The sequence below is a fragment of the Amphibalanus amphitrite genome, unplaced genomic scaffold (assembly GCF_019059575.1).
Source record: "Amphibalanus amphitrite isolate SeventyFive unplaced genomic scaffold, NRLGWU_Aamphi_draft 001344F_arrow, whole genome shotgun sequence".
Taxonomy (NCBI): Eukaryota; Metazoa; Arthropoda; class Thecostraca; order Balanomorpha; family Balanidae; genus Amphibalanus; species Amphibalanus amphitrite.
Window position 1 is genome coordinate 21285 of NW_024882837.1, and position 15028 is coordinate 36312.

At 50.7% G+C, this 15028-nt stretch overlaps 1 protein-coding gene across 1 annotated transcript in view; it reads left to right on the plus strand.

The window, feature by feature from the left end:
• LOC122372315 (chromodomain-helicase-DNA-binding protein 1-like) overlaps positions 1-13185 on the plus strand; it is a gene marked incomplete at its 5' end in the record, with an annotated part of 29244 nt that extends 16059 nt beyond the window's left edge. The window contains 7 exons of the mRNA XM_043349384.1: positions 7151-7355; positions 8436-8861; positions 9842-10020; positions 10523-10682; positions 10942-11156; positions 11822-12064; positions 12432-13185. Of these exons, the coding sequence (XP_043205319.1) occupies positions 7151-7355; positions 8436-8861; positions 9842-10020; positions 10523-10682; positions 10942-11156; positions 11822-12064; positions 12432-12714 (1711 nt within the window). The remainder of the gene's footprint in view (positions 1-7150; positions 7356-8435; positions 8862-9841; positions 10021-10522; positions 10683-10941; positions 11157-11821; positions 12065-12431) is intronic.
• Positions 13186-15028: the final 1843 nt, after the last annotated feature.

A 15028-nucleotide genomic window follows, 5' to 3' on the forward strand; every position in this document is an offset into this window, starting at 1 on the left:
AAGCACAACCAATTAGTAAGTCTTATGGTAGGTAGTAGGTATATTACAATAAAATAAATAAATGTTCATGGCAACATTCCCTAGGCAAAAGGCAGAATCAAAACAACACAAAACACGGAAACTTGAACTGGCCTGGAGTCCTGAGATGTGGTCTGAGATGCTCTACAAAAAAATTTGACACTGAAAATCCGGCTGAAAAGGCAGGTGTTGGTAGCCCTGAGCCTAACTGGTCCCAAAATGAAATGAAAATGAATTAAACTGGCATTTTGTCTTATCTTTGCAAGAAAACACAACATGCAGACCAATTGAATACAAAGTGGCGCAATATGATCTCCAAGGATTGACTTTTAAGATCATCTGTCCCCTAAAGAAAGGATGTAAGCTGATGACGTAATATTTATTCATATGCCCTCTTGGTTGAATTACTTAAGAGAAATGAATTTTCTTGTAGTGAATAACACTCACAGTGTTGATTTCAATTGGAATTTAATATTGTTCACGAGGCAGTAGTTTGCAGTCCTAAAACCTTTTACGCAGTGTTTTAATCAGCTGGTTAAGAACTGTGTTATGGCGCATCTGTTTCGAAATGCTTTGTAACCTTGTGTTTGTTCCCGCGTTTGAGATGGGGGGAGGATATTATATCGTTTTTATACATATTATTTGGTGACTTCTCAGGACAAGTGAGTTATTAACACATATTTTTACATGATTCGTATCTTACTCACGAGCCAGCAGGCCATGGCGGATAGGATGGCCTTAGCAGATAGGAAAAGCAGATGTTGATCTCGCTTCCTCAGTTAGGAACATGGCCGAATCTGTAGTTTTTTATATTGTGATTTGAGACAATGGGCCTGTTCCAGCGCCTCCAGTAGAAATTCTTGACTGGAGGCTCTACCAGAGGTTTCACTGGAGGCGCTGGAATGCAATCTGGAGATTTCTGGAGATTGGCGTCATAGATACCAAAAGAATGACGATTGTTCTCTCTTGAAACGCAAAATTTGTTTTCAATTTTAGTAAAAAAGATTTACAAAAATATAGCAATGTAATTTTCTTTACATTCAAGTTGTAAAATTCTCAGTCAAAAGTTCTTTGTTTACATTCGTGATTGTCACATGTGCGCCATAATTGTAGACTTGAGCCTCCAGAGAAATTTGGACCTCCCAACTCTCTGGAGGCTACTGGAGGTTTCTGGAGCTTTGGCGAGAGCTTTCTGGAGCTTTCTGGAGGCGCTGGAACGCTCTCTGGAGGATTCTAGAGCTTTCTGGAGGTTTCTGGAGGTTTCTGGAGGCGCTGGAACAGGCCCTATCTATAGTTCATTATTTGGTTGGTACCTGCAACATTTTAGGAGAATGTGGAAAAACGCTTGTGGTAAATGTGATTGCTGCTCACTGTGCAGTCTTCAAAAACACATTTCAGTAATTCAAGTTCTTTTTGTCCTTGCTTTTTTATGAATGTGTTAATGCATTTTGTAGGCAATACCTCTTGGATTACAGGTTATTACGGAGCGAGCGAAGCGAGCGTAGTCTTTCCTTATATTAACGGAAATTTCTGAGTATGAGCGGCCGGCCGGCCGTGGTCACGCTTTTGCGAGGCTTATATCTCAGCAACCACTTGACCGATTTACACGCGGTAATTTTTGTAGGGTAGCTTCATTCCTTCTACCAAGTATTGGACTATTGCCGATGCATGTGGGTGACCCCTTATGCACGTGCCACGTGCAAAACGAAGAGGTGTCACTTTTGTAATTGTTGCAATATCTCGGTAACTACTTGGCCGATTGCGCTGAAAGTTGGCATGTAGGTAGGCACCCACTAGGCAATGCATATCCATGTGCTAGAGTTGGGGTGCTGCTGCACGTGCGCACGTGCAGGGGTCGATTCCAAATCTCGAGAACGGCTGGACCGATGGCGCTCAAATTTGGCACATGGTTAGGGACCGGTTAGTAGGGTGCCGTGCAAAAGTCAGTTGGGACCCATTTTGCACGTGCGCACGTGCAGGGTGCCGATTCCAGATCTCGAGAACGGCTGGGCCGATTGTGCTCAAATTTGGCACATCGCTAGAGACCGGTTAGTAGGGTGCCGTGCACAAGTCAGCTGGAGGTACCCCCTCGAAATTTCGCACGTGCAAGGCTCACCCTCTCGCTCGCTCCGTTAGTCGCCCATAAGGCGTTATACTGGTATTTTAACAGCTGTAGACTGGAATTGAGTTTCAAAATTGTGGTATTTGTGGGGCCAACTCAGCCAAAATCAGGCTGCTGGTAGTTTTGGTTGGACAATGGGTGGCTGCTGGGTGGGGCGGTTACTGAAATTGCCAAAATGTGGCATCTCATGTAGGGGTAAGCCAGAATCAAGAATGGAGGTTTTTTAGCATGCCGGAAATTTGGCGATTTTTTTTGCTTGGGGCGTGGTAGCATGCCGGTATCACAGAAATTTTTTGTGGGGCGGGGCGGTGCCGGTAGCAGCCCATTGGGAAAACTTTGCAACTCTACTCTCGATGTTTGCAAATACGCTGATTTGAAAGTCAATCTGACAAGGCAGTTAGCGTTCACATGTGGTTGATTTGCCTGCTTTTCAACTGTCATCAGTTAAATTCGCAACATCTGTCAACTAAGCGTTCTGCTTCATCGCTGTCCTCTCTCTCTCTCTCTCTCTCTCTCTCTCTCTCTCTCTCTCTCTCTCTCTCTCTCTCTCTCTCTCTCTCTCTCTCTCTCTCTCTCTCTCTCTCTCTCTCTCTGTCTCTGTCTCTGTCTCTCTGTCTCTCTGTCTCTCTGTCTCTCTGTCTCTCTGTCTCTCTGTCTCTCTGTCTCTCTGTCTCTCTGTCTCTCTGTCTCTCTCTCTCTCTCTCTCTCTCTCTCTCTCTCTCTCTCTCTCTCTCTCTCCCTCTCTCCCTCCCTCTCTCTTCTCTACGCTAGTTTTTCCTGTCCACCACCTCCCACCAGCCAGCTCTCTCAAAATTCCCTCTATACTCCAAACAAAGAAATCCGTACGCACTCAATGCCCACCGGCCCCGCCGCCGACTTTGCAAATCCCCCGGTCAGCAGGGTCGCAGTCTGCAAACCACACACGTAGTCCTAGATGATGGAGTGGACCTGATCAGATCCTACTGTGTTCTGTCTGACTGGGGGTGTTGGACGTTTTGTTCGACTGTCACGTGCTCAGGCTGTATTAATATGTCGATCCATCCTCTCGGGGTTTGGTGACCAACCGTGGGGAGGGGTGAGGGAGGTATGCTGAACGCCAGTAATTGTAGGGGATGATGTGACGTGCACGTGCGCGGAGGATGAGGGGGCAGTAGGGTGACTGGTGATGATATTAGATATGTGGTGCCGTGCAGTGTATTGGTATTGTGATGCGGCGGTAATGTATGTGAATGAGTGCGGTCATAGAATGGAGTGAGGAACTTGTTTTGAGCTAGCGAGATAATCTCAGTTTTGTCAGTCGATATGGTGGTCTGGCTAGTTTTTTTTTTCAAGCTTCTAGCAAGTGCGGATGTTCTCTTTGGTTGGAGCTTCTATGTCTATTAAAGTGACTCAGCGATTCTTGGGTAAGCCGATTGGCACTAGCAAACGGAGCAACATTACCTAACCAGCTAACCCTGAACGGATAGGTATATGCGGCCGTCAATACCAGAGCCGGACTTGACCCCGCCTTATGCCCCGGAGAACCCTACACTGATCTCGACCACAACCTGCTCCCAACACCTCCGTAAGGCAACCCTATTTCCGGCGTCTGAAGTGTGCGGGATGTCCCGGCCCTTCAAACCTGTTCCCCCACGCGGTCGTCCGGGGGGGGTGGGCGGAAGGGGTGCGGTTCCGGTCCGCAGCGGGCACAGGATTCTCTGTGGCCAATTGAATGTTAATGGCTGTCACTGTCAGTCCAGGATTCCCTATATGGGAGATCGGTGCCGCAACTGGTTTGGACTGGATGGTCGTGAGTCGTGAGGGAGAATGGGGGGGGGCCTTAGGAGCGTATATGGGCTGACTTGACCGGTGCGAGTGCACACTGGCACTGCGCAGTAATGTAAAATGTCAATTGCGCAGTGCTCGTAGGACACTCTCTCTGTGCAAGCACTTTGTTGGTGATATGCTAAGATATATGCAGCGATACGTAAGCTAGCGAGAACATTTAATATGCAGGTTTCTTGGTCATACCTATCCGTAAAGTCTTTTTATCCTTTCCACCGTAGATGACGAGCTTAGATGATAGCATGTAGATCACAAGCTTACAAGCCCACTTCTGATGCGTATTTCTATTTCAAGCGACTTCGCTCATCCCAGCTCGTTTCATTTCATTGCAACAATAATCCAGTGACATCAGCTGTGGGGCTCGCGGACTCAAGCTGCTTTGCGCCTGGGTGGGCCGCTGTAAGGTGGTTTTATTGCGGTCGAAACGTGAGGTGTTTCATGCTAGTCCTCCGGGCTGCAGAGGCCGAGGTCAGCCGTGACCAATGGATGGTGCTGCAACTGTTCGCTTGAACGGTCAGAGGGGGATGGGTGAACGACGCAGACATTGGGAATCTCATTGAGAATGCTACATCAAACTTGATAGAGGATAATGGGTAATCATCGATGCCATGCGGATCGAAGTAGCGTCGGGAAAAAATCTGAAAATAATGCGGCAGTGCTTCTATGCATTAGCCGGGTTTTGGAGTACGAATCTAAGAACACCTAATCCCATCCTAAGCAGCTGAATCTGTGGCAGTCCCGCTGTGTATTCCTCGCGTGCCGCTTTTGACGTGCTGTCCTCGTCTCGGAACATCATGAAATCCGCCTCGATATGGTAAACCCCGTTATCCCTCCGTTCTCGAGGTGACATCGCATGGCTCCACGGCGAATCCATGGTGAATATTTAATTCAACTACCCACCTAGCATCAGCAGGACGTCTGTCTGCCCTTGCTCCGATGACGGGTTATGGGACGCGACAGCCGGTCTCCTCTGTTCTAGAGACAGGTTACTGAATATGGCAGCCAACTGCCGCTGGATTTGTCTCTGTACAGATAAACTCCGGGCTGTTAATGGGCTCATGTGGAACCCGAGGGTCGTACTGAGGTATGGGGCTACGCCGCGATATGACCGTGTTTGTCAAATCGCCGACCGTAAAGTGATAAACGCTCTGCGGTTATGTTTAATGCTGTAAGGATGGGTTATGTTTTCGTTTGTATGATTCACGTAATTCTGGTAATTCTGGCCCTACACATGACGAGATAGTCTCATTATGACGTTCCCTTTTATAATTAACCTTGCAAGGACGTAAGCGAACTGTGTTTGTGTTTTACTCAGCCTCACTTCACTCATGTATAATGCAACTCATGTAGGTATGCACGTAGAAGTGCAAAATGGGCCAACTTGAGCACATGATACAGTATGACACGACTTATTCCGTGTACGCTTGAAATGCCTCTTTATAAATTGTTTCGTAAAACAATTTAAAGTGACCGTAAGCGTGACAAAGAAGCGCTGTCAAGGCAGTAAGCTGCAGCCTGTCTAAATATTCATGTCACCTCATGAGATGAAATGACGATAAAGTCGCCGCCAGTCACACCTGCCGTCTCGACCCCGGCCCATGGGTTAGCGCCAGTGGCCCGTGTCATACACCGTATTACGGCCAAATTGTACGCCCGGCCGGTGGCCGTGTCACACGCCGTATTAGAGACAGTTTATACGCCCCGTTGGATTGCAGCCACCTCAGGGAATGGGCTCTGAGTTTGTTTTCCTGTGTTATGCAAATCCTCGGTTTTCTGGTACGGGTGCTAGATGAATCTGTCGCTAAAATCCTCGAGAGCTCCTGTGCAGTGGCCTGCATTATGCACAACGGTGCACTCTGCTGTTGAATCACACACACTGCTGCATCCGAAAGCGAGATGTCCCTGGTTTCCGGGAAATACCGCTAGTTGATATCACAGGTCAGCTGTGCTACGGACATTCACACTGAGTTTACCCCGGGAGTTGGAGTTTCCAGTGACAGTGGGTCGGTAGCCGGCCTTGTGACGATTGGGAAGCCTCAGCAAGTCTGCATATTGTGAGATGGGGAACGGCATGAGAGGATCGCCTATTCACCGACACACTTGTGCATTGGGCGGAAATGGATACAATTTCTCGTTGTGACTGGTAGTGTGCCGTACGGCGTACACCCATGAATGCAATACACCTGGCTTAAATACTATCACCCTTTCACACATTGAGAGTTTTTTTCAGATTAGTTAGCTGACGTCTCTTCACATGCTCCGCTCGCCTTTCATCATCTTCCTCTCTGAAAACTACCACTTGTGTCCCCCCCCCCCACACACACTCATTCATTTCCTCAGCCGAATTGCGTAGTTGGCCAGTCTGGCATGAGACACTTGTGCCAATATACCCTAACCGCATGTGTGCGTGTGTGTCTGTGGGTGTATGTTGTGACGCGTAGCTGACGATATGGCCAGTGGCAATCGACCGGTGTTGGACCCGCCGTGTGTCTGTTTCCGGCTTTCTGTCCTGACGAAAGAAGGGAGGGAGATAATGGTTTTGCTTTTTTGACTAGTTTTCTAAGTACCCCTTATCCTAACCCATCACGCCCAGTTACCATCCTCCCCCCTCCCCCTCCCCTCTTTCCGCCCCTCGCACCGTTCGTAGTTCTCAACTAACCGACGTGGCGCTCCGCCTGCCGGCCACGTCGGTTTAGCGTCAGCCATCCCAGCCCCCTCTCCCACTTACCCCCTGTGAACCCCGAATCAGTTCCCGACCAGCTGTGGCGCACTGTGGCACGGAAGTGCGTGTGTTGGAAGCGTAGTCGGAATCAGCATAGCCGTCAGTTGGCTACTCGAAGGCTTGTGAGTGTGAGTGTGAATATTTAGTGTGATCTGAGAGTGATCTTTGACTGAGCATGAAGCTTGTGACTCCAGGGTGGATGTTTGTCCTGACTCGGTCTGTGATATGAACCAAGGTTCATATGAACATTGAACATGTAATATTCTGACCTGTGGTTCTTCAGAGTGAAGGCTTGTCCTGGTTTGTAGCGTGACCCCCTACCTTTGACCTGACGTATGTCCATGATGGACATTTTGGGACGTAAACCCTGACCCCTGACCTGTGACATGACTTCTGGCCTGTGACCTCACAGAGTCTGGGAGGTGGACCCTGATCCCTAATCTGACCTGACCTCTGACCCACAGAGTCAAGGACACCCACTGGGACGTGGACTGGAGTATCGAAGAGGACTCTCGACTCCTCCAGGGAGTATACGAGTACGGAGTCGGCGCCTGGGAGTCCATCAAGATCGACCCGGCCCTCCGACTCGAGGGCAAGATTCTGCTGGAGAAGGCAGAGTCAAAGCCTCAGGCCAAACAGCTACAGACGCGAACAGACTACCTGCTCAAGGTCAGGATCACTAGAGGTGTAGAATCGGCTACAGCTGATGACGCTTGTTGTTGCCTGTTAGTGTTGGTGTCATTGAGTCAGCTAAGCTGAATTCTGTCTCCAAAATTCGCTGCCAGAACGATGAGGTAGATCTCGGAACAGGAAGTGTTATCGTCTGAACTAATTCCATGCACAACATGGCAAAGCTTCATATCAGATAAGATACACAGAACATGAGGCACGTGAATCCACTAAACTATACAAATTCAAAGTCCACGAAATATCTTCTTTCGCGTGTTGTAGTAAGACGAGGGCCTCCTCTTAAACAAGTGTCGCTTTTGCGGGTTGATGATCGCTACATCTTGATTTTCTGTGGTCGCAGTCTCCTCACCATAAGATATGTGTGGCGATTAAATCATCTCTAAGGCGGGAAGTGGCACTTTGCGGTCTGAAATCGTGCTACCAGTGAAATATTGACGTCAGTCGTCACGTGAATGGTAGAAAAGTGCGAAGATTGACGCGTTTGGAATTCAAACTGCGGAATAAAGCTGGCGGGAAAAGAGCGAACTGGGCAGATCTGGGTCACCTGACCACAGGCCGGTCTGACTTACTCCGAGGTGTCTAGGCATGAGATTTATTTACAAAAATATGACTCGTTTTATACCATAGCTAAGGAAGCGGAAAGCTAAGCTGTGCTTGATCTAGGATTTGTATTATCTGAGAAGTCAGATTCAGGACGTCGTTTTTAGTTAACTTGTGCCAACTGCAAGTCATTCCACTGGGGTATTAGCAGCACATAAGTCATATGCGCGACATGGTTCACTGTTCTGACGCCTTTAGCCTTGGCGCAGTGTTCTATGGTCCTCATTCTTACAAACTTTGGTCACATGACTCGCATTTTGTGTCGATCGTAAACATAAACCGATCGTAAAGCGGTTTATGTTATACATTGATTCCTGTTGATCGCTGCTACCATTTTGATAATCTGTTTTACTTGCAGTAATAACATATCGACCCACTTACTAGGGGTCCTTTGGCTCTCTGTCTTACTGCAACAAACAACTGAGCTGTATCTTAACAATGCTCGTCTGTTCTGTTCAGATCCTCCGTAAGCAGCAGCTGCAGACACACCACGGGGGCGGCGGCTCCAAACGGGGCGGCAAGCGATCGTCAACCGTCGGACGAACCAAGAAAGCCGTCAGTCGAGAAATCATCGACGACGACATCTCATCAGACGAGAACACCCAGAGCTCCCTCCCCTCGACGGCGGCCAAAGACGGCCATAAGGAGCATCATCATCATCACAAGGAGCACCATCATAAGGATCATCACCATAAGGAGAAGGACTCCAAGGAGGGTGCGGGCAAGGAGACGGCCAAGGAGCAGAAGGAGACTAAGGAGCCGGTGAAGAAGGAGGTGAAGAAGCGCCGGAAGAAGCCGCCGGCGCCTCCGATGCACTTCACGGCCAACCATGAGCCGGTACAAATCAGCTCCACGGAGGAGCTACCCGAGAGCGTCTTCTTGGAGGTGAGTGATGTGGCCAGAGGCCAGGCCGGGTCGAGGTTAACCCACGAGCCGCTGGGGGGGGGGGGGGGCATAAAGTTGCCCCCCCCCCTTTACGTTTTGTAAAATATCTCCGAAACCTGATGAGCTACGAACGTGAAACTTAGCATAGCTTCAAATGAATACCTAGGCAATGTTTGAGCAAAGTTTGGTGGTTGTAGCACCTAAGATGACGTCACAGTGACGTCATAAAGTTTTGTCGTTTTCCGATATGGACCGTTTCTGATGATGCTGAGCATGAAACTCAACTGTAAATGAACTAGAAAGCACCTGCTGTCATCCTAAAACATCTAACTACACTTCCATCTAGTTTCTGACCATTAATCGACCCTTTATATTCGGTCCCATATATCTGATGTATCGTGAGGAATATGAGAGTCGCAAATCTATAATTTCACTTATGACGTCACTGTGACGTCATTTCAAGTGGGATCGACACCAAATTTGGACACAACCTTGGCTAGGTATTCAGGAAGATGTGTGCAAAGTTTCGCTTCTCTATCTCTTCGCGTTGCGACGATATCGTCGCAGAAGTAAAGGGGGGGCAACTATATGCCCCCCCCCCCAGCGGCCGGCGGGTGGCGCGGAGGCCCAGCGGCCGCCGGGTTAAATGAGCTCTATGGATTGTCCCGGCGGTGAGGTCGGTTACGAGGTCAGGGTTCGATGAGGTGCCGTATACCGTCTTCTTGGAGTTTTGAAGTGCAGGGCCATTGTTCAATACGGTTTGGTACATGTGTGTTACAAATTTCCCCGTTTCTTCTCTTCTTTCCGCAGCGTGAAATTGTGCCACTAAATTAAGTTTGATTAAGTCTTCCTCTCTTACCTTTGTGAGATAATACTCGGCTCACCCTCTGCTTTGCCTGCCAATGTAGCATTTAAACATGTCGCACATCCCTGTCATTATATTGTTCTCTAACCATCGCCATGTCCCTCTCCGCCACCAGTGTAAGGAGAAGATGCGCCCCGTGAAGCGCGCTCTGAAGGCGCTGGACAGTCCCGACCCGAGTCTGTCAGACGCCGAACAAGTGAACCACACCCGCCAGTGCCTGATCCAGATCGGCGCCCACATCGATCTCTGTCTCAAACAGCTGCAGCACGCCGACAAAGTCAAGGAGTGGCGCAGGTGCGTGACGGGGGATGTGTGTGCCTTTGTGTCCTCTACCATCTGATAGAAAAATGTCAGTCAGCCGATCAGTTGGAATCGTAGGCTGCAGGGTTGGAGAAGTTCTATTTGTCAGAGTAATCCCAATTGAGTTTCGTTTGGAAGGCTATCGCGCCCAGATCTTATAAATGGTTTGCTGGGCTCCCTTTCCCGTTCAGTCTGGTCTGTAGCCTGTGTGCTGGTGGTCGGAACGCTGAGCAGTAGCCCGCGCCATCTAGTGAGAGATTACGGGCGGCCGGGCTGTGTCTGACATCCATCGCTGCAGGGGACGCTTCCTACTCTCTGACCGGGCGGCCGAACCCATCCATGACTGTTACCCCGTGGCCGACCTTGTCACCTTGCCACGACCTCCATTTTTACCTAAATTTCCCTCATTTTCCAAACCTCAGCAGCAATCTACCCCTTCCCACGATTTAACCATGTTTGGTAGCTAGTCTGACAAAGTTTTCATCCCTTCCCACAGCAATTTGTGGCACTTTGTGTCTCAATTCACCGAGTTCGACCCTCGCAAACTGTACAAACTCTACAAGCACGCCGTGAAGAAGATGGGCGGCTCGACGGCACCGGTGGCGGCGGCGGCGACCGCCCCGGCGTCACATCAGCATCATCATCACGAGGAGCGGGTAGGTGGAGTGGGAAGGAGAGGAGTTCAGAGAATGCTGTGCGCGTCAGGGTACGTTTTCGGTTCGTTTGTGCATTTTATGTCTACGTGTGGCTCTTGCATTCAGTACGATATTTCGAAAACACATTTGGTTAGTGGCTATTCGCTGTTCAGTGCTCTCTCGAATCCGCCGATGCCAGCGCCGCCTAGCATCGGCCGTTTCTGGAGCCCGACTCTCGTGAATATTCCCCACGACTTGACTCGTCTCATCTCTCCCCCAGGCTGTGTCTAAGGACCGGGACCGTCCCCACCACCACAAGGACAAAAAGAAACGAAAGCGGGACTCTCCAGACCCAGGCGGGGAGGGGGACCCCCGCTCCGCCGCCGCCGCCGCCGCCGCCGCCCCCGGGCGGACAGGGGACGAGCCGCCCTCGGCCGCTGCCGCCCCCGCCGCCACCGCCCACAGGCATGGCGACGATAACGACCGGGACCGGAAGTAAGTGTTCGACGATGAATCAGAAAGGCAGCACACGTTTGCCGCGATTCTACTGTGCTTAAATGAGAGATATGAGGGATAGGTTTGAACTCAAGCTAAAGAGATTGTTTCAACGTAAGTAAGCCTTACTCACTACTAAGCGAGCATTCTTCTTTATTTGTTAACGTCAGGGCGTGCTCGAAATAACTAGGCTGGTTACTGTTTGCCTATCCGGAACATTTTTCGCTGGATGCTGTATCTACCGTGTATTGCCATACCCTCCTTACTTCATTTTCCGTGGTGCTCAGCCTTACTCCCTTTCTCCTTCTCCTCTCCTGTCTTATAAAATGCCGTACTATTCTATTTACGGCATTTGGTAACATTCACAGTGATACCAGTGCTGACAAAGGTCTATCCGATTCAACGAAATGATTCTTTAGACCGTCAAATTACGATGGTCTGAAATGCGTGAAAACCATTTTGCATTTGATAGTCGTTTTCTGCAGCTGAACTTCAGCCAGTGCTGCCATATCCATTCCACGGCGTTTATAAGATTGAGCCCTGGCCTCTCGTCTCCGCTCCTCCGTTCTCCTCTGTCCTTCCCTTCAACTCACTCGTATTCTCTATCTGTTCCTCTCCCTCTCTGTCACCTTCTCTGTCTCACCTGTCTCGTTCTCTACCCCCAGTAAACGGGACCGGCCCCGTCACAGCGACGACCGTCCGAACCGTGACGGCGGTCACGACCCGCGCCAGTCACGTGACCCCCGTGACCCGCGTGACGGCCGGGGCGGCGACCGGCGCGACTCGTGGAGACGCGAGTACCCGGCCGGAGCGGGCCACGGCAGTCCGGGCGGCCCCCACCCCGGCGGTCACCACAGAGAGGGCGGTTATGGAGAGCATAGAGATGGATACGGACGGGATAGGGATAGGTGAGTGAAGAGGGAGGGACGGGAGGGAACAAGGGAAAGAAAGAAAGAGCTAATTGCCTGACAGTTTGGGTCAATGTTAGAAGGAATAAAATATGCAAGGGCTTTTTCTTATTGTTTCTAACGTGTAGGGTTATTGTTGTAAGCATAGTTAATTTTGGTCATGCGTTGCGTGCGAATGATCAGTTATCAGTATCGCATTTGTATCAGTTTTCGCTTGCTAAAAGGTCTTGTTGTGTTTCGTTAGCGGTTCATTATTCAAACGTACATTTTGAGCAGTTAAGATCACACCTTGTGAGCTGCATCTACCCGGCCCAATGAAAAGGTTCACTACACCTTTCTGACCCTGACCCCTCCCCTATTCCGACAGGTCCCGTGACCGAGACCGAGACCGAGACCGGGACTACCGCGGCGGTGACAACTACCACCACCATCACCATCACCACGGGGGAGGGGGCGGCGGCGGCGGCTACCGCGGCTGGCAACAGCACGGCCGGCCCGCCGGCTACGACCGGCACGGCTACGGCGGCGGAAACTACGGCGGCCGGCACTACGGCGGAGGCGAGGACAGGTGGCGAGACCGAGACCGGTCCGATGAGAGGCCAGACCAGCGGCGGGACGACCGCCGGCCGCCGCCCACCAGTGGCTCATAGCGACGGCACGGGCCGAGTGGTGAGCGGGAGATTTAGGATCATTGAGGGCGTGTTCACTGCGCATGGATTGAATGCATGTAAGTGGACGCCTGTGAACGGACTGCGGGATTGTGAACTCAGAACGTGGCTTTTTGTCGCGGGAACCTTTGTGTTGATTAGGTTTGTGGCTCGCGGCGACTAGAAGTGCGGCGTTCGAGACGTGTTGACCCGCTACGACTGTTGAATCAATGAGTTGCGGCGGCCGTTATGAAGTGAGACTCACCTCTTGTGACCTGGGACACCCAGCTGGGGGCTGAAGCCGCCCCGGGTTGGTCGCGTGACGCACCTGGCGTCACATTATGTGACGGTGTGACGTGTTACGATGTGTGCCGACCGATGGGGGTCCTGTAGGGGTAGCAGGCCGCGCTGACAACACTGTGATAGGCCCCGGTTTGCGCGGCCGCCCCTCAATATACGGTACACAGCACAGAGTCGACAGTTTTTGGACGGTTGGAACACGTGACAGCAAAGTTGACAGTTTCTAGGAGGCGAGTCGGGACGGGAGCTGATCCGACACACGACTGGGATTGATTGGGTGGGGGCGGGATCGAGGCTAGCTGCAATGGCTCGGCTGATTCGAGCGTTGTAAAATGGTTGGGTCGGTCTCTGTGCGGGTGGTTAGGGTTCAATTCCGAGCAGATTTTCGGAAAGCAAGTGCTACCTAAGCCGCTCTCTTAGCTGATCAGTGACTCTACCAAAGTTGTCGACGCTTTCGCCTGCTGGGAGAGATGAGATTTGGGTGAGCGTCTGGAGGAGCTTCAGGAACTTACTGCCACAACAGATGTCACTACTGTTCTCTGTGGCGAGTAACCAGATTTTACGTTACGTAAAAAGGTCTGGCTTCCAGTCCTGTTGCTGTACTATATCCAGGCCGATGCAAAGATAAGACGTGTACTGAGTACCTATGTTGATGTTGGTTGCCATAGTTACCGGTTGTGGCCAGAGAGACTCTCAGCAGTCGGTCGATAGGGACGCATTCTTGTATTCGGAGCCAGGCCGTTTTCAAGAACACGCATTAGCCATATCAATCAACCACAGGGGCGGATCCAGAAAATCTCCAAGGGAGGGGCCATTAGAAACCAGGAGGCCCCCATAATCCCACCTGTTGGAGGCCCCATCTTCCCACTTGTTGGCCCCCCCCCCCCAAAAAAAACTGCGTCTATTGAGCTTATCTAGCTGTTCAGGCAACATCTCAACATGAATAGCCACTTTATTTTCAGGAGGCCCCCTTTTCAGCTTTTTAACTTTTTATTTTATTTTTGAAAAAATCGGCCAAGGGGGGGGGGGGCATGGCCCCCATGGCCCCCCCCCCCCTTGTATCCGCGCCTGATCAACCATAAGGTATTTTCGTCCTCGGGGGCCAGCCCATTCTCAAACTCTCATACTACCATGTCCGGGCAGACGGTCGCCTCAGGCAACTAGCGAAGTTGCAGATGGGCGTCTAATGGAGGAGCATAGCCCTCCAGGATGACCGTTTACACGGCCGGGTGACGTGTCTTATCGGGGGAGCGCGAGTCCTACCTTTCGGGATAACTTTTCCCCTGCGCGAAGCTATTTTACAGGCACGTATGCTACCTCTGGTTGGGCGATACCCAACTGTGTAATATTGCGGCAGTAAGGACCAACGGCAGCCGTGTGGTTCTACGTCTATGGTTATTCATGTAACGACTAACGAGTAACGACACTGAGGCCCCTTGTACCGCATCTATATTCATAGCTCGCAGCTGGTACCGAATTACGTAACATGTGCTATGTGGTATTGATCGAACTTTTCAGAACCCGACTCAACAACGCCGGCCTGGACGATTCGGCGAAGAGAGGCGGACTACGATATTACAAGCCCGCTCGGCACCCAAACCAGCGTTTTGCGGTTGACCGGCGTCTTCTCATGCCGTCTTGCCCTTCCACTTCCTAGCGGCATCAGGCATGTCCTGAAGGCAAAGCGAAACTTTCCCATCGGAAAAGTGGAATGGCAACAACAGTGGGAAGAAACCCATAGGCATGATAGGGTGTTATTGTATGTTATTTCTGTTTGTTGCTTGAACATGTGAGTTTACCCCTCATTGAAATTCCCTTCTGAATTTGTCATCGTTCTTTTACCTATCAAGCAGTGGTGGAAAATAACTAGTCTCGAGTGTAACCGCACCTTTCTACCCCGCCGGAGTGGGACCGTACCTACTTCACATTCCACTTCATACACCGCCACTTCAAGCGGCCCACGAGGTAAAATCGATCACGAGACGCGACCGCGAGCGTCGAGTGGAGGCCCGATTGT